The 23,852-nt window shown below is 37.0% G+C and overlaps 1 protein-coding gene across 1 annotated transcript in view; it reads right to left on the reverse strand.

Moving 5' to 3' along the window:
- SLC4A10 (solute carrier family 4, sodium bicarbonate transporter, member 10) overlaps positions 1-23,852 on the reverse strand; it is a gene marked incomplete at its 3' end in the record, with an annotated part of 55,747 nt that overhangs the window by 10,945 nt on the left and 20,950 nt on the right. The window contains exons 5-14 of the mRNA XM_009701879.1: positions 22,931-23,018; positions 22,290-22,436; positions 21,601-21,701; positions 20,106-20,280; positions 19,787-19,920; positions 18,391-18,636; positions 6,132-6,237; positions 3,105-3,266; positions 2,749-2,862; positions 2,085-2,246 (exon numbers count right to left, since the gene is read on the reverse strand). Coding sequence (XP_009700181.1) covers positions 2,085-2,246; positions 2,749-2,862; positions 3,105-3,266; positions 6,132-6,237; positions 18,391-18,636; positions 19,787-19,920; positions 20,106-20,280; positions 21,601-21,701; positions 22,290-22,436; positions 22,931-23,018 — 1,435 coding nt within the window. The remainder of the gene's footprint in view (positions 1-2,084; positions 2,247-2,748; positions 2,863-3,104; positions 3,267-6,131; positions 6,238-18,390; positions 18,637-19,786; positions 19,921-20,105; positions 20,281-21,600; positions 21,702-22,289; positions 22,437-22,930; positions 23,019-23,852) is intronic.

Here is a 23,852-nt window from a genome sequence, read left to right on the forward strand (position 1 = left end):
ATAATATTCATCATTAGGTACTGTTTTACTGGTTTCCGTATCCAACACTTAAAAGCAGTATCATAAACATTCACATGAGAAGTCAGTGCAAAACCTTCGGTTTTGGATCATCTCTGTAGGAGTCAAATACTCCATAAATTTACCAACAGGAGGATGTTGCTTTGCTTTTGCAGTAGAGGATAAAACTCTTTGGTCAAGTCTTAGATACATTTAAAAACTTACAAATACAACCTGTGCTTGAAAATGACCAATCATCTGCATCAAGCTTGGTTGTATAGATATCTGTTAGCATAGCTGAGAGGGATATTTCTTTTCAATTTTAGTAAGTATCCAGGACCACCACGCAAGCTGCAAGTAGGAGCTCAAGTTATTTTCCTTTAAAAAGCCAGGTAGGCAGTTATTTCCACAAAATTTTGCAATATGGCAACAAATCCAATATCATGGTCTGATGAAACAGTGATGTTCATGCAAACAATGTGAATATGTTGAACCATAATTTTGCCTGTAAACCCATGCAAATGCCTTTTGACATAAAAAAAGTAACTAAACTAAACTTGGAAGGGTTTGCTACAGAGACTGCCAAAAGCTGAAATGTGCACTATTCAGAATTTGCTATGGGAAGTATAAAAAAAGGGGAAAATGAGTTGGAAGCAAACAAATCATTTCTTTCTGAAGACAACTTCTACTTCTAAAATGGGAAGCGTCTGGGTTTATGAAAATGTAAGCCACATATCGAAATGAAAATGCCATCTTATTTGCTTACATTATTTAAAAAGGGGAATTCATATAAAGTAAACGAAAACAATCAACTCTAGCAACCTTCCCTCACTCCCCAAAAGTGCTTATGAGTCTTATCTCCAAGACACATCTCAACAAATGCAGAGATGTGTCAAACACAGATATTAGTTACATGCACAATGCACTCAAAGAAAGAGTTTAATTCTAAATCCTAACAGAGACACCTTTTTTTACCTTCTGACACATTTATGAGGAATGTATCTGCTAATGCATACAGAATCCGAGAGCATTTCCTCACATTCATACATGATCTGAGGAACCTGACATATGGGAAGAAAAGGAAGCATAGCAACAGGTGATGCTACACCAGACCCCAGCAAAACTAAAACGTAGCAAGACAAGGGGGCAGCCAGGAGGACCATCTGACTCCCAGATGCCAGTGCTGAAAAAACACATTCCAAAGCTTGGCAGCAAATTCCTGCATCTGTCAAGTTAACCACATGCAATGCTATGGATTGACATGAAGAGCCAGGCTGACAAAGAGGGCAAAAAAAGAACATATCAAATGTCACAATCATCCAAGAAGAGGCAGTGCAAAGTGAAGGTTGCAAATGCATTTGCTAAAGCAACTTGGGATTGGATTGCTGCTTATTAAAAGTATGTCAAAAAAAGCCTAAGCTCGCTGCATATACATGTACAGAAACCTGCTGCTAGATTTTGCCCAACAGTTCTTCAGAGGGGTGATGTCCCTTTTTCTCTCTCCATCTGTAGGCAACTAAAGTGTTAGAGAACAGAGCAGGAAGTTGTCCTATGTTGTTTTAGGAACCCATTGTGCCACTAAAGCTCAGTTTTATTCTTCTCCCTTCCTTAAGACAGGAAGGGCATTAAAAAAAAAAAATGAATGGGTAGAACCACAGAGAAGGATGAAGAAAGGAAAAAATCTTGTACTACAAAATAACCCCTGAATATTTTTTCAAAATCCAATCCAGTGGAACAACGCTGTCAATATCTGAAGAGGCAATTAATATTATGGTACCTAAGAAAATTATTAACTTCCAGATTTTTTTTCTTTAGGTGAATGGTTATCGCAGTTCTAATAAAGCATAGAGGATAGCACTTTAGTGATTCAGAATCTCTGTTGCAAATTACATTCATAAAGACTTCTATAAGGCAGCAAATCACTGACAGAGAGCACAGGTTCTATATAGACCAAAAGAGAAAAAGCGTAACAATTTAAAGGGGTGCTACATAACATATAATAAATTAGCATATTCAAGTAGATGAAGGCACATTACATAACCTGAAGCAGAAAATGACAGTGAAAAAACAACTATTTGACTGAATACCTTTAGTTTGTGTTCTTTTCTATTGATAATGACAGCTGTGATCTGCTGGTCCATAAAGATAAGGATAGTACAAAGCAAGGCTGGAATTACAGCAGCTATCACTGTCCACCAAGGATTAGGCCCCAAGGGAGTAATAAACCAGCCACGATCATCTCTGGTGGGCTATAAAAACAGAGTCATGCATGACCAGTCAGAACTCTAAGGATTATTTACATTTCAACTTCACAAGAATACATACAAAATCATTACTAGGATATGATTTCCTTTAAAATCTATGTAAGAGCACAAAAAAATGCTAAACTTCCTGTGATACCAAAAAGAGAAATTACATACAATAAAATCATCTGGGATATCACAGACTTGGTTGTATTTGATACAATGAAACCAGAATTTGGAAGAAGTCCCAGAACATTAAAGTAGTCTAGGATCTGGGTAATTTGAGCCATGTTGGTCCGCACACAGAAGATACTAGGAAGCATGAAGGAGCCTGATGGGAGAGGCTCACTTATATGGGCCACTAATCAGAGAGGTTGCACAGTACTTGGTGAACACGAAAAATTCAGAATAGCATCACTACTCCCTGACGATAAAAAAATATAATAAACCCACTATAGAACAGTACTTTGTCAAAATAATAAGGCAGTGCAATTTATCAACAAATTACCTTAAATGCATTCGGAACCTGAAGTTTTGGTGATGGAATCCCAATGGCATAGTCAATTAAAACCATGGACAAAATAGTGAGGAAGACAGCAAAATCGCTGACAACAGATCGTACCTACGATTATTGAGAGAAACAACAATTTTAACTAAAAGATTCATGAGTGATTTAGATTTTTCTTCACTGTTTTAAGCCATTTTGTGCTTACAGCTAAACCCATGCTTATTCTGATACAATTTTCTAACAGAGAAAAGATGCAGTGTCCACTCCACCAGCAGTTAATTGAATTTGCAATGCAGATGGAATTCATGCTTACACATGACTCATGACAACTTTTGAATTAAAACAAGGACACACACCTTTGTTGGGAAGTATCGGCTAGTTTTGAACTGCTTCAGGGTGGATGACAGTGTTACCGTAGAAAAGAATAAGATGACAGACCAGAAGAGGACATCTGGAACATAAGGGCCATGATGACCACAGGCTCGTCCAACAAACTCTCCATGAAACTTTTTACATTCCTATCAAGGAGAGCAAAGTAGTATTGTTCTGAAAAATATCCATGCTTACATTGGTATTTTCTTTCCAATTACTTTCCTAAATTGCAAGCAGATTGCATTACTGGAAATAGTAAAATCATTTTTAGATATTTATTCTTTTAAAAATTCAAACTCTTAACTCTCAAACCCTCAAAAAGAATCTCTTTTTTAACCAGTATTAAATGATGAAGTCACTAAGACATACCATAAATAAAGTCATTAATATAAAACCAGATTTATTTCAAACTGAACAAGTACGCATATTTATTTTCTGTTTACAAACACAGGTTTGCGCTTCCAATTCCTTCCAAGAGAGGAAAGTGAAGTTCAAAAGCTACCAAGAGAAAGGCTGCTCCTGGTGCATTCTCAAGAACTGAGTTTTAACTTCACAGGCCAAGCAATACAAGAAAAAGCTACTTGGAATGTACAGTATTAGCCTAAAAGGAGACCAATACATTTAATACCACATGGGGGCAGCACATTCCACAAATTCTCTTTTTCTTAAAAAAAGCAATCTAATAAAATGCAGCAAAACCCAAAATTGATAACATGAATTCTATCCAATATAATATACAATCAAACATGCAGATACAGTAGAAAACATGTCTACTAATTCTCCAATACCATCCTTACTTATCTAAAATCATACTTGTACCAAGTTAACAAGCAGAGAAATAAAGAGTAACTCTAAAAATGTGAGCTACAAGCTCTGGACTCACAATCCTTTCCTTCTCCTTCCCAAATCCCTTCACACTTGTTAAGCAAAAAGAAACATAGCACCCAGAATCAGAGATTCCAGGCAGCAATATCCTGCGAGATCAGGATCTTTTAGCATCAGATGAACTGGGTCATTGGCTCATCAGACTCACGTCACAATACTGTGGCTTGACATGTTATGAGAACAAAGGCTGGCTTGAAAAAAACCACAGTTGTGATTTGATGACTATGAGACGAAGGAGTGCAAAACTTTTTATAGTGGTATAGCAGTAAACCTGGAATAAATACGAAACACTTCTGATTGATGAAATAAAGGTTTCAGTTGGGGGAAAAAAATTTTCAGGAAATCCAGAAGAAATTCTCAAGATTCTGGGACATCAAATAGGAAACTTGTCCTGGCCTGAGCTAGACCTTGATGTTGGCACAGTACAGGGATGAATTTCGGCACAGCACAGAGATGAATTTCATCACGCACCTACTGAAAAGGATTTTGTCACCATCAGAATAAACATTTTGCTTACGCTCATTTCATCCTAGATAGCAAAAAAAGTGTCAGTCCTACTGTTGTTTTTGAAGAGTACCAATCTAGATCTTCAGAAACTTGAAACTTTTAAATCAGACGCAAGAAACAACCAGAAGAAATGAGCAGTAAAAAAGACAGTGGGGTGAAACTGACCAAATATTTACAGACAACTGGGTCTAATCTTTTACTGCAGTTCTCTAGAACAGGAGAGTTGAAATTTCCTGATGATGCTTGCAAGAAATAAATACATGAAAGTATGAAAAATTTCCGTTACTTCTTTGACAACTATAGGGACTCATGGGAAAAGTCGGTCAGTTATTCTGCTACCCATGTAAACTCAAGTTTCAGTAATAAGCTTCTACAGAAGTTTTAAAGGGTTTTATATAATGCAGCCGGTCTTTTACATTTATAGTTAAAACAAAATCTGTTATTTTAAATCTCCTCAGCTGCAAATGTACTTTGAAAAACACTGTCAGAGATCTGAGAAAGTGAGAGGAGGAGTCTGCCCCTGCACAGATGCTCTTAAGAGTGTGCTGCAATTTTGAGAATATTCATTCTGGATTGCTGGAATCCCTCAGGCCAGCAGTTCTCAACTTCCTCTCTGCTGTTGCCACACCAACAGAGTTGAGGAGCAGTCCTTGCTATCAAGACAGAGCAGCCATTGAAGGCAGCTCTTGCTTAACGCATGATAGGAGGACACCAGTTCTTTCACATTCCTGCCTTTGAAAGAAAAAACTATATCTGCTGGAGACGGTCCATTGGATTGGCTTTTCAGCATTTCATTTGGTTATGCCTGCAATGAGGTTAATTCAGTTGTATTTTTGAGAGAACCCTTCAGTTTGGTGTCTTTGGCATTCAATTATCTTTGACTGTGTAATGAAATGATCCATTTGTGAGAAAAAGTGGTGGCCTGATCTCAATATGACATTTTAATCAAGTTGTAAACGTTGCTTTAAAGAACGCAAACCTGAAATAATAAATCCTTTAAAGCTAGAAAAGTGTACTGTTTAAAAACAAGTTACATATCCATGCAAGCTCCCCAAACCGTTTGTAGGGTGTTTCTCCACCACACACCACCCACCCCCAAAAAAAAAAAATTACACAACTAAGACGTACTTAACACAGAAGGCCTATGTAAGACACAAATTTTGTCACTGAACAGAAAATGTTACAAAATTTCTCCCCTTCCTGTCCTGTATAGCTTGAACAGCTGTAAGAGTGTTTTAGGGGAAATAAATGCTTCTGAGTCTTTCCACGCATGGGAACTTTGGTTTTGTCATCTGACAGAATTTAGGACAAATCCATTGTCATTTGACACGTTTAGACTTGATCTCTTGTGCTAGTGTGTCAACAAGTTTCCAAAGCAGGACACAAAATGCACACACGTGCTTTAGTATGTACTATCAAAGGCTGCAAAATGCTTACAAAAGGAGATAATGCTACAAAGTCTATCTTAATTTTTGTTCAGTTAAGTATATTTTATGCTTTATTTGAACAAATATAATCAGAAAAAACATCGTATTTTTTTCAATATATTTGCTGCAGTAGGAGAGACAAAATTATTTATGCTTATGCCTTTATTTATTAAGTTCCGTTATTTCACTTACTGACACAGTTAGGTTCCCCCATGGCACATCAGATGCAGATATATTGTAGTTCTGCCAGTATTGTAAGGTTTTATTGCTAGGATGTTCTGGTTCCACACAATTGCATCTGAAAAGACAAAATAATATTTTTTTCCTTAATAATAAAATACGTATCAACTTTATGACGTATTGAAATTGTGCTCTACTTTGCCAGATAATTTTAGTTCAAATTAATTCAGCAAATGCATGCTTTGAAGTAGTTTGTAGTTCAGTAGCTAGTGCTATTACTAGAGTATAATTTGCCGTGAGGTGCATATGCATATATAGTACGTAACATGACATGTTTAAACCACTGTCCACGGGAAGTTTTTCCACCTATTTTCCTCTTATTCTACTGATAGTTCCAAGCACAGTTTGTAATACTGAGAACATGCCAGTCCTGTTCCATTCCCTTATACCTAACACTTCCCTGAATGGGGGTTAGATGCTATGCACATTTCCACGCTGATCCATTTCTCAAATGCAATATCTGTATCTTCTTTCTTTCTCTTTACCAGAATGCCTTTGCGTGCAAAACTGCCAAACTGCCTGGTCAACTGTCAGGGCTCTGCAAGACCACCAGCACCAAAGGCTCCATGAACTTCTGTGTCCATTGTTTTCCCTTTCCCCACAGCTGCTTTAAAAGCATGCTTTTAATTTTAAACTGTGTATTTTAACATACAAAACGTGACGAGGCAGCGTGGGAGGACAATACTGTGAATAGGCAATTTAAAATCAAAATTAAGTCTTTCAAGCCTCTGAAGCAACTGTGGGAGGCTTTTTCTTTGACAAAGCTTTCAAAATATGCAGGATACTCTGTAGGTTCCAAGATGTCAAGTGTGCTTTGCAGTTCTACTTAAATTAAACTCACTTTAAAAATCTATAGTACTATCTATCCTGCTAGTATTTTAACGTGTTTATGATGGCTGTAAATAAATTCTGTGCTGTCCTTTCTGATAAAGTTTTCAAGAGTAGCTGGGGACAGGACATCTGACTATAGAGTGAAGAGCCATTAAGCATACATTTGCATTCCAGTTCTAGAACAGTATCAGTTTATTCATTTACCTATGCCATCTATTTTCTCTGTGGCTGTTTATCTTTCCACAAATGACAATTCTCATCTAGATTTGTAATATTTTCTATACAAGAAATTCTAACATCTACATTATGAGTACACAATAGTGCCACTGTATTTCGATTACAATACTATACATGTGACAACAGCTGCATTTAATATAAACATAGAGAGAGACGCAGGTTGTCTTTGTGCAACTCCTTGCTTTTATTTTAAATGCAGCTATTTATAAAAGAAATAAAAAAATCTTTACGGCCCATGAACAAAAAGCAAAAACAAAAAAAGCAACAGCATTTAGAGAAATAGAGGGCCTGAGCCAAAAGTCCTTGAAGAAGACTGGATCTTTCAAACATATTTCATACGCTTTGGATCAGGCCCCAAGTGCAGAATGAATGCGTGTTCAGTGAGTAGTTTAAAATATTACAAAATGGGTTAAATGAAGCACATCACTACTAGTGAGCTACGGTAGCATAATAAAGTCAGCAAACGGTATATGTCTATGTTATCGCAAGGGAGCATTTGATGTTCATGCAACAACACAGAGGTGGCTATTTCAGGTTACTACTGTTTCCTGTGAGCACAGGAGCTCCCTGCCCCCTGATGTCCATCGCTGATCGCAGACTGGCCAGACGCTGGGCGATGGCCCATTGGGGTTTGATTACAGTAGGCCAAGGTGATGTGGGCTGTTCAGTCACAGTCACTTTCTCACTAGAAGGGAAGACTCTGCATGTCACCAACACTACATGGTACAGCTACACTTGCTGCAAACTGCAAAATTACATTTAAAAGTTAGAGAAGCCAAAATTTCTATTTCCTTAGTTGGAAACGTGACAATTGAAGCTAGAGTTTAATACAGGTCAAGTAATTCACCTTCAGATGAGATCATCACTGTGTTTATTTCTATATCAATACCACTTTCCTCCTTCCTAGCATTCCAGTCTGGCCTTTACTAAGTTTCACGGGCATTTACCGATAGCAGATTGTTCATCAGCAAGTAAGTGGCTTGTGCAAATTCCACCCATGCAGACCAAAATCACCCTGCACCCAGCTTTTGTCACTGAATGGGTGCAGAATTAGGCCCTAACTGTAAAGATCAAATCCTGCTTTGTACTGAGATCATTCAAACAATGACCTCAGTGTTTTGATATATATAACATTATATTGTTTTCAATATTATATGTCTTTTGGCAACACTGATATTTTGATGTGAGACTGTACCATGGCAGAAATGTCTTCCAGTATCCCACTAATTCCTTAACAGTATAGAAATGTGAGATAGTAAGATACTCCCTGTCCAGCCCAGAGAACAAAACTGGAGGTACCGTTCAGCACCAGAACATAAACGATTATCTACAAAAATGTGACATTTCATAACAGATGTAAATGCTTCCACGATGACTATTTCCCAACACAACTGACCTGCAAGGAAAAACTCACATTAGTGAAATAAGGCTTTCTACTTTAACCTTTTAAAACTTTTAAGTCTCTTTCATTGTCATTTTTTACTCTGAGAGGCCAGCTCTGGGGAAAAAAAGTAAAATACTGAATTGTTAACCACTAACACATCTTTCTATTTTCTTTATACAGTATAACTCAGAAGGCTGGAATAAGTAAAAATGTGTTGCCTCTTGGAGGTTCAAATGCTCTTAAGTCCTTTTAAAGTTGTTAAAATTGCCGCGCACTTGCCCACTACAATAGATCTATGTGGAGTTTATGCTATTAGCAATGAGCAAGAGACTATACATACACCTGTATTTTCTAAGCAACATATTCAGATTCAGATACAGTACCAACTTTGCAACGTACTCCCATGCCTTTTAGTGATAAGGAGTCAGCAATCATCTTCATTATGCTAAAAGATACAGAATGATTAATTTTATTCTCTTTCATCATAGCTACTAAGAAACTGCTCTTTTTTCATGTCTAGAATACAGGCAGGGAAGAATCTGACATTGGTTCTGGTGGTAAAAGCATAGGTGTCACTACAGTGGAAAAAAAAAATTTCTATACCCATTGCATTACACTGATGACAAAACAATTCTTTTTTGCATCTTTACACTTTTGGCTACTGCAAGACATGCTGATCTCCTGGGGACAATTCAGATGTCTAAGCATGGGTGCCTATACACCCCATGGTATCTGTGAGATCCATGATGGGTTGGCACATATGTGAGAGGGTCTATGGTGACTCACGCTTTTGTTTTCACAGCAGCTGGAGGCTAAGAGATGTAAAATGGCACTGGATGCCCAGTCACAGGTCACTCCCTTCTGTATTTAAAATGTTCATATTTTGCAACCAGGCAGAAATCAGTGGAGCTTGCTTTCTTTCAGGGTATTTAAACATCTAATATAGCCTATTACAAAGTGGCTTATAAATCTGAGGTAGACTAATAAACCATTTCAGACAAGAGAGCCTTCAGGAAACTGCTGGAGAACTGTCATAAGATCAGAACTGACAAAAGGAGAAAGCAACAGAAAAATAACAGCCTGAGCCTGCTAGCTAGAAAAATAACCAGAGCAAGGAGTCTTAACTGCCTTTACATCTTCCAAGCTGCTCAAGAAATCTCTGGCAAATCAGGATGAGGAAGAAAGATAGATTAGAAATAATAAATTTTAGGACTGGTTGACAAACTGGTATCCTCTGAAGCCTGTACCTCTCTCCCTTTTACAGAAGGATCAAGACTTCAGCTAAATCTTCAGCACCAATCCAACTGTAACATGTCACTGATGGCACCCCCCTTCCCTTCTTTGTCCTCCCAACCTCCCCACATTTTTCCAAGCTCTTTTTGCTTTTGTTTCATCAGTCTCAATTTCATAAATTTCATTAACTTGAGGCAGCCATAACTACTTCACTGTGTGCAACATTTCCTATAACTTGTACTGTTTTCAAAGAACAGAGGTAAGATTTGACAACAGCAACTTCAGGACATCTCAACTAGCAGTGTTCTCTGTTCCACAAAAAGAAATAGTTATTACTATCCTCAATAGCATCAAAAAGACTGTTCTTATGATCCCTCTTTATTTGGACAACGGCAAAAGGAATACAGGTTAGCAAATTAGAAATTTGTTATGTTATATGTAAAGTTGGGGAATATTTTCCCCCTCCTTTGTAGATCAGCAATAAAAGATAAACGTTGTTGCTCAACAACTAGTCAGGTGAAAGGTTCTGTACTAAAACCACTTTCATCCTGATTGTAACTTTCTGTTTACTACAAAACAAGAAACTTATTCCCTAGGCCTATTTCTTCAACTGAAATTAACCTCGGCCTGGTACAGGAATCCCTCTAATTTGCACCTCTTACTCCTGATTCTTCAGGCTTGTTCTTCAATATTTTCTTCTCCTTAACCTGTCATGCGTGCTCTCCTCCCCACACAGACTTTAAACACGCAGCATGGTGCTAGTCCATTCTGCTGCCATTAGAGCCAGTATAAGAGCTTCAAACAAGAGCCTTGTACTTGTGTTTTTGTGAATAAATAAAATACACTTAAATGGTGCAGCTCCTTTGAAAGCCTCATGGCCATTCATCCCTAAGCAGTTGCCATTTTTCAGTACGTTGCTTTCAAGACTAGGAGGCACTTACTATTGATGTTTTTATCCAATTCATAAGGCACTGTTTTGGAGCTCCTATTTTTCCAGCATGTACATATTGCAAGGTATATGTATTTATACTACCTAAGGATCTGATCTATAAAAGATGCAACTGCAGCTTCGTGATTAACCACATACCATTTCCCCTTCCTAGAAGGGCAAAATCTCCTTCTGGCTCACTTAAGATAGAAAATGAGATTTGCTTAATATGAATATTTATATTATTAAAAAACTAACAGGCAAGTATGACAAATAAGTTACAAAAATGTTTAAACAATATGTCTCACTGAATATCAGAGCACATATTTGGTAATATGAGCAGGAAGTTTTTCCCTTAAGACACAGAGTACGCTCTATGAGCATGCCGTGCACTATCATGTAACAGAGACAGAATAAGAAGATGGTATGAAATGGAAGGTAACATCACTAATTTTGTTTTAAAAGTAAGGTATTAGAACATATGCACAAGTATACTTTATGTTGCACTTACAAGGTTGAAGGAAATTAAATCAATAGCAGAATACTATGCATGTTTACGTTGTCTCCAAATACACCATTTTCATGTGAATTATGGCTACTCGCAGAGTCCTTCTGTTTGTCTAACAACTGCTATGGGAAGGGGACAACAACAATATCGTAGATGACGACTCCTCTGCTGTCGCATACCTACAACACCCGTATATCCCTGGCATTATATTTACCATATTCCTTCTCACGTGAACATTCATAATGACAAAATCAAAGTCTCAGAGGAGGAGAAACTGGAAACAAAATAATACTGATGGGAAATGGACTTGTCAGTAAAGTTCTATTTTCAGTATCATGAAACCCTTTCAAAGCACAGCTGTCATGGCAAGACAAGATTTTTTTCTTCATTTATTCATGAGATCTGCCATCTTGAATTAGATCATTGAGTCATTAAGTTAAGTGGCCCATCTCTGACAATCACAAACATCCATAGACATCCATGTATACTCTCTAAAGTTGGAAGTCTATATAGCTTAGTTGGTTAAGTTGAGGGGGAAAACAGAAAAGCCTATAAAAGTTCGTAGACAATGCACTTGGCAACACAACAATTTCACACACACATAGAGAGAGATAAATCTGAGGGGGAAGAAACCGATTTAGTTTAGTCTGGAAAAGAGGAGGCTGAGGGAAGACCTGATCACCCTCTACAACTGCCTGAAAGGAGGCTGTAGCAATGCGGGGGTTGGTCTCTTCTCCCCAGTAACTACCGATAGGACAAGAGGAAATGGTCTCAAGTTGTGCCAGGGGAGGTTCAGGTTCGACATTAGAAAGAACTTCTTCACTGTTAGAGTTGTTAAGCAGTGGAACGGGCTCCCCAGGGAGGTGGTGGCATCATCGTCCCTGGAGGTGTTCAAAAAACGTTTAGATGTGGTGCTTCAAGACATAGTTTAGTGGGCATGGTGGCATCAGGTATACAGTTGGACTTGACAATCGTTGAGGTCTCTTCCAACCATAAGGATTCTATGATTCTATGATGTTATAGTGAAGAAATCTCAAAGAACCAAGTTTCTTTGGATAGCATATCAGGAGAAGAACACAGTTCTGTCAAGGGGAAAGTCTAGAAAATAGATTTATAATCACACTATAGTTTTTTTAACCTTGACCATCACTCATAAAGGTTGGTCTTTATTAGCTGCCTGGTGCAGTATGCACTCCATGCATTTTTAGCGGTACTATGGTATGCAACTGCCACACACAGAAGATAATGTGCAGAAAAGTAGTGCAATTACATGGGATATTAACAATTCATCTGAAAGCTTTCACTGAGAAATAATTCCAGAATGTCACTTCACCTCACTTTCAAATTTTAAAAAACATACACCTGAGGAGAAGAGATTCAGTATAATGCTAGTTCAGAAATAATATACTGTAATAATACTATAATGGTATATGGTCAGCTTTTGATTTTTCAGGTGTAGCGTACCGATACAAATAAATGTACTGTAACAAAACCATGCAAGGATTTTATGTAGGTCTTTCTAGATTCTGAAGGCATTGTGTAGACCAGCTATCAACTACAAACTGAATCCTGTGGAGAATTGCTTAACAAGGAGATCTGTTTCTAAAGTGGAGGGGATAAGTAGTAAGAAAGAATGAAGAAAGGTGGGCACTCCCTGGGCTCAAAAGACGGAGAAAAAGAAAAATGAGTCAGTTGGGTTGGGCAGACATTGGGAAGTCCTAGAATAAATAGAATAAAGAAAAATCATTTCTGGATTCCAGGGTTTGTCATGAAGCAAAAGGGAATCAGCAGTTAAACTCAATCGCAGTTACGTAGTTCTGGGAAGAGGGACATTCTTAGGTAAAGACGCACAAGATATGGCACAGTTACTTAATTGTAGAAAAAAAAACTATAAAGATGGGGAAAAGAAAATCTATATTCATATCTAAGTTCAAAGAAATCATTACAGGAATTGGAATTCAATTACATGCCTGGGATCCTAATGAGAAATTCTGTGCTTATCATCACTGACTCTTCTCATTCCACCTGCAGCTTAAGGAATACAAGATATAAAACAACATAATTTGCATCCAATGATAATGTCTTTAGATTAAGTTATACAGATACTGAAAGATTTAAAACTTGCTTCTGTAAACAGTGGTATGCACAAAAGTAACCTTCACAATGTCTTCTAGAAGCAACGGTTTCTATAGCCTGCAGAAGATACTGAGATTGACATGATCTTGGCTCCTCAATTACATCAGAGTGGGATTTTCTACTCCTAATGCTTAAGTGCATGTCAATACCAAGACAGATTGCAATATGCATATTACTATGCCAAGAAATCACTTTAAAATTATTCAATGTAATCTGTTAATAATTGAGTGACTTCTGGTAAAGAATTATTAAAAACAACATGAATTCATCACTCTGAATAAAGAATTAATAAAAAAAACAAAAGGTATATAAAGTCCTAAGATCCAAGCAACCTCACACTGAGAAATAAATGATCTTCTGTATTCTAAGATAACTATCTTAAAATGCTTGTGTTTTAAAGAATACTGGATTGCTTTCTAAATCACATTCGTTTCATCCACAATGTTTATTTTGTTTCCTTTTGAGAACCTCTGGTTTTAATCCACTCAGTTGTAGGGTTCTCCTTTCCTAGAAAAAATGATACTCTAATATTTAATATACGCATTAAAACTGATGTGCATCAGTGTTCCAGACAGGATTCACTAACTGGAGATATATTTGCTACAGGGGTAGAAAAAAGCAGGAGGAGGAGAGAGTGCAGAAATAAGAGTTGCTATGCCAACCTACAAATGCTAATGGCATGACAAATACAAAAAGGTCACAGTAAAAAAAAAAAAAAGAAAGAAAGAAAAGCCCAGATCAAAAATTATGTGTATTTTATTTAATAAACAATGCAGCTACTGTATTTAAATTCCTTCAAAACAATGCAGTTTAAAAAGAAAAAAATTGCAGCACAGTAGCACACTGGAAATCAGGTTGTCTTTGTCCTTGTTTTGATTTAGCTTTTAAATGCCTTATTCTTTATTGTCCATACTGTAAGGATGGTATTTTAAGAAAAAGTTACATATGAATGCTGAATGGATTTGCCTGCAAGTAGATCACATGATGATTACGGCCAATATTTCAATACAGAGTAAGAAACAAGTATAATAAAGAAAATGAGTAAAAAGTGTATTAGGACTAGTTGTACATTAATTGGATCATGTAACAAAACACATTTTTGACTTTTTGAGACAGAATTCTGTAACAAACTCAAACTTGTATCTTCTACCTAAAATAGGAAATATGAATTTTTAAGAAATCTTTCAGGAGGACTTTCAGCTGATTTTCAAATATTTGGGTCTGCTTGATTTAAATAAATAAATAAATAACATCCCAGCTGTTCTAACTGTTCTTACTATAGTCTTCTAAGGTTTGTTATGACAGATACTAGTAATGACTCCTATACTCTTAAATACAAGAGGAGATGCATGCAGTAGTCTTTTACATCAAACTCCTGCAACAGAGACTGTTTATGACAGAATCCAAACCCGCCCAAAATAAAGAATGGGTCTTCTTTCTCATTTGAAATATGGTTCCAACCTGGTTGAAATACCAACCATTTTAAATCACCATTTTCTTTGTCTTTCCAGTACTCCAAAGGACAGTACTAACAGCATACCAGTGACTTTTCCTGGGTCAAACCCATGTCTTCACCAAGGCAAAGGCAACAGTTACTGGGATGTAGATGGACTACCTGCAAACATCAGAGCATCCTCAGAATGCCCATGGGAGAAGAGAGGAGGTCTGGGCCACAGCATACACTAAAAGCTTCAAATATATACAGTGTCCTGACCTATTATCTACTTTTTCAGCAGGCAACAGGCAGAATACAGAAAACACAGAAATTTTACAGTACAACCTGAGTTTTCTAGCATAGAATTGCAGATTCTAGATAAAGTTTTACATAAGCTTTGGCTGAGCATTCAAAGAGAAATGAGTTGCTCAACCTTTTGAAGTTCATCCATTGCTAATTAAAGAACTGCCAAGGCTTTACTAACAATTAAAAACTTGTCTTTAAAGTCCCCAAAGAGGAAAATGCAAACAGCTGTTTTAATTAGCAAAACAGCAGATACCAATTAGCTTCTGTAACAGAGTATGCTGGTTCTTTAAGGACAGGACCAATTTCAGCCCAAGTTTGTTACCCATTTAAACTACAAGTAGAAGGACTAGAGTTAGATGCTGCAGAAAAAGCTTCTAATTCCTTGTGAAAGCAATAGTCCCCGAACTCCAAGTACTCAAAAATGAGATTTTTATTTCAAGTAAGCTTTCATGCTTATTCATCTTCCTGGTTCTGATTTTTCTGAAACCAAGACATGTAGAGACATTTGAGCAGAGACTGAGGGTTATTTGAAATGCCTTGTCCTCGGATGATCCCGTGGGGATGGTAATTGTGATACCTTCATGTCCTGGGCAAATGGCCACTGTCTCTGGACAGAGTACTATGTGCATATCTGCACAGCAAACCCATGGAGTTCAGGCTGCACCAAGCCTCCTGTGAAAGCACTGGTCATTTTGGCAGCTGATGTAGAGTTGCTCCAACAGAGCACATCTTTCTGGTCTCCCAACCTGATGAGGCTGGTTCTGGAGAACTAAGAAAAATGCAGATGAAGGAGAAGTGCGGGGAGAGAACAGAGGAGGCTGGAGTTACCGCTTTGCAGTACACATATTCTTAGAATCAGCAGATGTGCTCTTGCAAGATAATCAATACAGAATCATAGAATCATTATGGTTGGAAGAGACCTCAAAGATCATCAGGTCCAGCCGTATACCTGACGCCACCATGCCAGTTAAACCCACTAAACCATGTCTCGACGCGCCACATCTAAATGTTTTTTGAACACCTCCAGGGATGGTGACTCCACCACCCCCCTGGGGAGCCCATTCCAATGCTTAACGACTCAAATATGCATACTAGCATTTCCAACAATCAGTTTTAAGGTTAAAAAAAACATAAGCCTCATCCCATAACAGCTATGCTGCCTGTAACCATGTCTACAGATAGTAATTTTGGTACTAGTGGGGTCAGTTGCCATGGACGATACCAACAATAAACAGGATATTGCTGCAAGTAGACGATTCAACATAAATGCCAAAAGTGAAATGTAATGCAAGAGTTTAAGAGTCAATTTATTTGTACTATCTACACAGTGAAATAATAACTGGGAATATAGGTTTGAAATGATGACCTCATAAATAACTACAAAACTATTTTATCAAATAATTTTGATAGCTATACATGTGTTTGAAACCACCAGGCAGCAGTCAAATCTTTCTTCCAAACATCTGGAAGACACTTGTCCTTCAGGAACTGTGTTTCAAAAATCTAAAACTGTTGTGCTGGTATTCCAACACTGTAGGACAGGACAGATCAATAGCTGTAACTGGAAGATGACCATTGCTTCTCTTTTACTATTCTGTGTGCTCCACACATTCTATATTCAATAAAGACAGTTACCAAGGGCAGGCAGCAAGTAAACAACACTTTTCAAAAATCAATTTGGGATTCTGATTAATGAATGGAATTTAAAAAAAAAAACAAAACAAAACAAGACAAAACCCACACCACACATTTATTTGTAAACATAAGAACTATCATGATAAAACACTTTCATAAATTATGGAGGATACCTATCACCATACCCCTATACAAGCAAGACTGTTGATCTTACTTCTCTGAAATCTCAAGCAGTATCAAGGGATTCAGCTAACCATGAATAAAGCTAGCTACCCAGGAATCTGTATTTCTATTTGTGTTTCTGCTTTTCATTACATATTTTAACATCTCCGCTCTGCCTGCTAAATGGTTTCTGAGTAAATTCTTTTCTTTGTATAGTATTTCAACATCTGTTTTTCAAAACCATACGAGAACATTATATTAAAAACCCTTTGAGACAACTACTTCGAAGTGGTAAAGGGAAAAAAAAATCCACAAACACTGTGCTATATGAGGCCCTTTAGAGTAAAATATCAACTTGATAGGAAGTTAAGTGAAGTTAAACAAGACCAGGATATAACCTCAACTGCATGCATGGTCTATTCTTGATGTTTATTGCTTTCTCTTCAAATTAATATTCCTTTGTCTACTGATTAAACTATTAAAAAGAAATATAGTATTTTTTTCAGCATGATGAGAGAGTGTGTCACAGTAGAACTATAGTTTCTACAATATAACTTGTTCTGTGTATTAAGGTATATAACGTGCATTTTGATTCAGGATTTGCTAACTATTTTTCTAGTAATAACGCATACAAAGCTCAAACATTTTCTTTGTTGCTGTGTTTTGTTTTTCCCAGCTTAAAATGCAAATGAGAAATTTGGTTGAGACACTCCTGTTTTTCCAGTGAACAGAAGATGTGGCACTGTTCAAGCATTGTTCCTTTTGGGCCCCACCCTGCTCATGCAGAGAGTTCAAATGGGTTCAGTGAAATAATAAAGACATTTCTGGAGGGAGATCTCTGAAAATGCTTTTAATGACATTTTACTTGCTGAGGTGACCAAGCTTAATTGGCCCCAGGACAGACTAGGATCCTGTCCTTTACTAGAAGAATATTTTTGTTCTCACATCACAGAAACAAGTCTATGAGTTTTTACTTCTAAATGAAACTACATTGATTAAAACCATTGACTTTTTTATTCCCCAAGTAGAATACTACCTGTCAAAAGTCCACAATAAAGTAAAGCTGCTTAAATGGAGTAATATTAAAAATCTTGTTATTAAGAACAAATTGATTATGACAAAATCAATCACCGCTGAGAAGCACCTAACAATTCCAAATCCACTTCAGTTCTTGGAGCTTGAACCTTAAATGCCAGAGAGGAGGTAGATCAAATTATATCCTTTTTAAATAGGTCAATATTTCAATTCAGGGGGAAAAAAAAAAACAACAGATAAATATGATATAAAAATGTTGCCTGAACACCCAAGAAAATATTAAAATCATCAGTATAAGATTACATAAGTATACATAAGTATAAGAGAAAACATAACCTATGACAAAAAAAAAACAGTGTTAACAGAAGAAATCTTACTTACGAGTACTTTGTCAGCAGATCCAAATCATTATGCATGTTGATTGGATATGTCTCACTGAGATGAAACAGCTTCTCTAAGGCCTCATAAATGAAAATTATGCAGATAAGAGAAGCAAAAGCTTCTTCAGTAAACCGGGTAATGTAGCAGACTAGGGAGCTTGCATCAGTTGCAACAAGGATGATGCACAGGATTGCAGTCCACAGTCCAATGCTAGCTCTCAGAGAAAGGTATGACAACCCATACTCTCTAAAGAAAAGAAGAAAATTAAACAGTTTCTCTTTTGTCCAGTCACAGTAAATGGAGAAGAGGCAGCTCCAAAACTTCCTTTGCCTAGGGATGTGTGATTTGGGGGACAGTCTGGATCAGAAATTATTTACCTATTGTGAACTGAAGATATTGTCAAGTCAGCTCTTGACCTAAGCTCCTCCCAATTAATGGGACACAAAGAGCTCTATCTCTACTAAAGTGAGCAAGCAGCTTTAACAGTAGTCACACACACGAAGTGTATAAAGTCCACCCACTTTTTATCCCATATCCTGCCTTTTGAACAGCCAACACCAGCCAATTTCTTCTTAAGCTGCAACAGCTTAATAATAATAAATAACAACATTCATCAAAATCCTGTATGCTTATTGCATAATAACGTTCCAAACATGTTTGGTGACATCATCACAGAGAACTGAAAGGTCTACCTGAAGGTGAAAAAAGAGCTTTTGGGGTGCTAAGCAGGGTCTCCTACTCTATGTTGTTCAGGAGGTTCAGGAGATCTTGGTGCAGAAGTCCCTGTCACAGCAATGGGGCAGAAAAGCAGAGAGGATCACAGAGAAGCATGATGGTTGCCAAGATGCAGATATAATTTTTACCCACACTGTGGCAGAGGTATGTCATGTATAGCACATTGACATAAATGTGGGGATTTGCTGTTCTGGCATGACCCTTCACTCCTCCTCTGGGTGGAGGAAGCGCAGGGTCTATATCAGTGACTACTGAAAGAACACACCACTGCCACCGCATGCACTTCCTGGGTGAGAAGTAACACCTTTTGCATGAGTTAGGGATGAGATAAACCACAGATTTAAATGTATTGTTTCAGAGTAGAAAATTACACAATAAAAAAGTCCCAAACGTCCTGAAGTTTACATTCCCTTCAAAACAGTTTTGAGGTTTTTTTAAATCAAACAAAAAACAACAACTAAAAAACCCGATCAATCTTTCTCTATTACCACCAATTCACTTGTCTCAGTCACTGCATAATTTTCAGACTCTGAAAGCCTAAGCAGTGCACTCCAAAACAAACTGTTGATCTTATTCTGCAGATGTTGGAACTCTGGGATCAGCATCTCTACTTTTACCTAATAACACCTGAGAGATGATGCATGTCATGATCTTCACTTACTTGCAAAATTTGAATAAGATCTTCTCAAACACTAAAACTGGTCCTGTGCTGCCAAGTATAGTGAGGGGCTGTCCACCGAAGAGAGAGTAGGCAATTCCAGTCATGGATGCTCCAAACAGCGATTCTATTGCACTCTGAATATGATACAGAGAGAAATGTCCATAAATTTTCAAACAGGTTCTTTTTGCAGTGTCTTAGCCTGCAGCCTTCTAAACATTGAAACACTGATATTTAAAGGTGATTCATGCAACAGTAAGAAAATACTAACTACAAACCTAGGAACGTAAGTTTGTTTTAAAAGTTCAGATTTAACACATACTATACGACCTTCAGTTGCTTCTCCCAGCAGACCACCAAATGTGATGACAGGAGACATGCAAGCACAGTAGAGAAACAAAAATGATGCCAGACACTGCAGACTGAGAGCATCCCTGAAGTCACTCCAGAAGAAGGGAGCTTTTCTTTTTATATCTAAAATCAATCCTCCAAAAAATCTAAAAAAAAAATAGAAGAGATCAAATTAATAAAAAATGCGTACCAAACTTTCTTCCACAGTATTGCTTTAAATATACTGCAGAGAAGCTATTGATCTGTCTTGATAACTTTAATCAGGAAATTGCGTTTTTAAAACAAACTAATTTGCATGTTGCTTTTATAAAATCTTCATCTAATCATCCAAAACCAAAACAGTTGTTAGTTCCCACACATAAAACCCTATTATTTATTATGTGAAATAAGTCTTCACATCTGTTTAATCAGAGAGTTACCACAGTGCCCATTTGCCCAAACATCTACATATAGAGCTTCACATTCGTTATCTGAGAATCTGTTCTTAACTACACTTGATGATAGAATTGAATGTAGGCCACAATTCTCCAAGGACAAGAACTGTCATCTTTTGTCACTTACACTATGCTAAATATAATCAAATACTTAGGAACAGACGCTCCCTTGCAATGCACCATACAGTTAAAGTAAATATCTCCACAATGCTCTTTTTCTCACAGGCACCCAATGTATCAGATGTTGCTGGGGTAAAGAGGAAAATGAAGTGGCAGCATGTCCTAAATATCAGAACGATCCTTCGAGCCATCAATTGCCAGGTTCACTGGTGAGAGAACGGCTTACAGCCAGACTGGCCATCAGTGTGTACACCAACACTGCAGCTGAATCTTTAGACTTATGCAGGTAGGAAAGATATTTAAATATCAAGAGGCAGCAAGGTAAAAGAAAAGTCTATCACACAACTGCACTACACTAAGGCAATCACTGACAGCTGATGCAATTACACCACACCATATTAGACAAGAGAACATAAGTATTCCTTGGGGCAAATCTTTCCTTCCAATGTGTGTATATTGCAGGCGCTGTGGTAATCATAGCCTTATGTACCAGGATATATTATGCCTTACTGAGGTAAAAGAGAAATGCTAGAGTTGCACAACCCAGAAACTTCAATTAGAAAACAGCTGTAAGCATTCACAATATATGGCACAAGACTATTCTCAATTTTCCTTCATGCTGTACAAAAATAAGAAACATTAATCAAGTTTAACAGAGGTCTGACCTTTATAAATAATAGAGAAATGAGCTTGCAATAAATACAATGTGAAAACTCAAATCTTCTTGCCCTCTTCCCTTCTCTGCAAATTAGCATGTATTGTCCTTTTCAACTATGTGGCACACAAATCAGTAAAAATGCCTGAAAAAAATCATCTGCCAAGCCAGTCATTTGAAAGAGAACCAGACTATAATGATTCCTTTGCAAGTGCATCACTTAGAACACTTGAGATTTTGCTCATGTTTTCACTAACTTTCCAGTGCGTTGCAGTTCTGGTCCAGAGTGTCCTCCAGGTTGTTCTGTGTCCCCATGGGCTGCAGTTCCATTTGGCACTCCTGGGATCTTACGCTTCTCCTACCAGAAGGAAAAGATACTTCTCATGCAACCAAAACATGATTTCAGCAGATGAAACAGGCTTTGATAGATGAAAGACTAAGCATGTAAATTTCACTGTAAGATACACATCAACATAACCTTTTCATAAGCTGTAGAGGAGTTCTACAAAAGGAAATAGTAGAAGGAATTGTGGTCTAAGAAACTTAAAGAACTGATCACAGAAAAGCTTGTATTTTATTACATTTTAAAGAGTAGCAAGCCAAGCTGTTTTGATCAATTCTTGCAATAAACTTAGAACAAAAGCAAAGCTTGGCTGTTCAGAATAATCAAAGATGCTTATGACCAATTACCCCTGAATTTAAGATCCTTAGGTACAAGTATATAACTTTATTCAGGAGAGAACTAGTATTGAATTACACGAAGTGCCATCACTATACTGTATGCTTGCAAGCCGAGGGTTCTCTTAAAGCAAATTAACCAAAAAAACACAGTATGCAAAATGTCTATATAGTGACTCTGCTAAGTGCTAAATTAATAAGACTTCATTCTACCTAGCAAAAATTCATCACGACACTTAGAAGTATCTGAATTTTACAGTGTACAAACCTGAGAGGGAACATTTTTAGGTGGTTCTATTCGAATTGTCGGGTCCCACTCTCCAGGAGGGAGAACAGTAACCTGATCAAGAAACTCATCAATTCCAGACACCAAGTCATTGCGGTCTTTTGCTTTGTAAGCAACATCATGGAACACCTGTTAAAAATGGAGAAGTGTATGTGGGAGGAAAAAGATGACGAAAGGAATATTCTCAAAACATTTTTCACGATGGCCCCTTTTCTCTGAAACAGAACAGACTTCCTGCAGTTCCCACCAAATGAACAATCTCAGCTTCAACTGACTAGAGTTTCTGGTACATAGTTTTCATAGCAGCTCCAGCTGCTATGGAAAAACATCTTTATGGGTGTTATATGTTCCAGAGATTTTACAGTTTAAAACACAATTAATTCCACTGGAAAGGAACAGGGTAAAATGGAATCTTCTCAGTGAAGATATCCTTGCATATGAATATTGTTTCTCATTTTGTTATCTCCTTATGGCAGCATAATTATGAAATAAACTAGAATGCTATTTGTGCATCATTAGAATGATTAGCCACATTTCATCTGGGTGACTCCGTGTTGGAGATTCCCTATTACACCTCTTCAATCAGTACAAAATGACTAAACCTAAGCCGTGAATAAAAATACCTCATCTGTCATTAGCGTTGCAATTGATCTTCCAATCTCATGGTATTGTTGCCCTTTACCCAATGGTCCAAGAAGAATAAACAAAAATCTGCAAATAAAAGATAAAGGATAGATGGTTGAAAGTAACTATACATGCTACAGAAATACTTATTTAAAAATTGGACTAGAAGAACCTCTAAGACAAATATTTATATATATCATCTCCTTCAAGATCCTCACACATGCATTTAAACATTAAGCTCTAGTTAGAAAAAAATGTGAAAATAACTTCCAAAAATATAGCATAAGCTTCACAGTCAGACTTGATTGAGACTATCAAAACCTCCTTACATAACAAACCTTATCTTACATAACAAATATATGCAATTACAATCTATGTACAGAATATATTAACATTAATTTATTTAATTCTGTTAATTCAACACAATCAACTATTTTATGCTAGTAGTATTATTGAAATAGTGGAGAAGGTAAATTACCCCCAAATAAAAATAATTTACAAATCATTCTTATTCCCATTAGGGCTCAAGACAGCCTCTACTCTAGGCTTGGGGCTAGTAAGGTTTTATAAAATGCAGACAATAGGTTCAAATGAAATAACTGCAGTTCTCAGTTTTGATAAAATGCAAAAGATACTTTTTTTACTAACATTATTAAATCTTTTTTAAAATAAACATTTTTGCAGAAAGTTTTAATTATCCTAGGTTTTAATTATTTAATTTTCTATTGGCCAAAAATCAATAAAGCTGTCATTTTCCTTTTGGTGTGTTGTTTTGGGGTTTTTTTTGTGGGAAGTTAGGGGAGGTTATGAGGAAAGGCTTCAGAAGTCTTTTTCAAAGCCAGCTCAGTCCCTCAATGTCCTTATACACATGCAAAAATTAGAAAAGACAAAAAAAAAAATCATATACAAACCAACTACAAA

Source organism: Cariama cristata, unplaced genomic scaffold, assembly GCF_000690535.1.
Source record: "Cariama cristata isolate BGI_N322 unplaced genomic scaffold, ASM69053v1 scaffold45586, whole genome shotgun sequence".
Taxonomy (NCBI): Eukaryota; Metazoa; Chordata; class Aves; order Cariamiformes; family Cariamidae; genus Cariama; species Cariama cristata.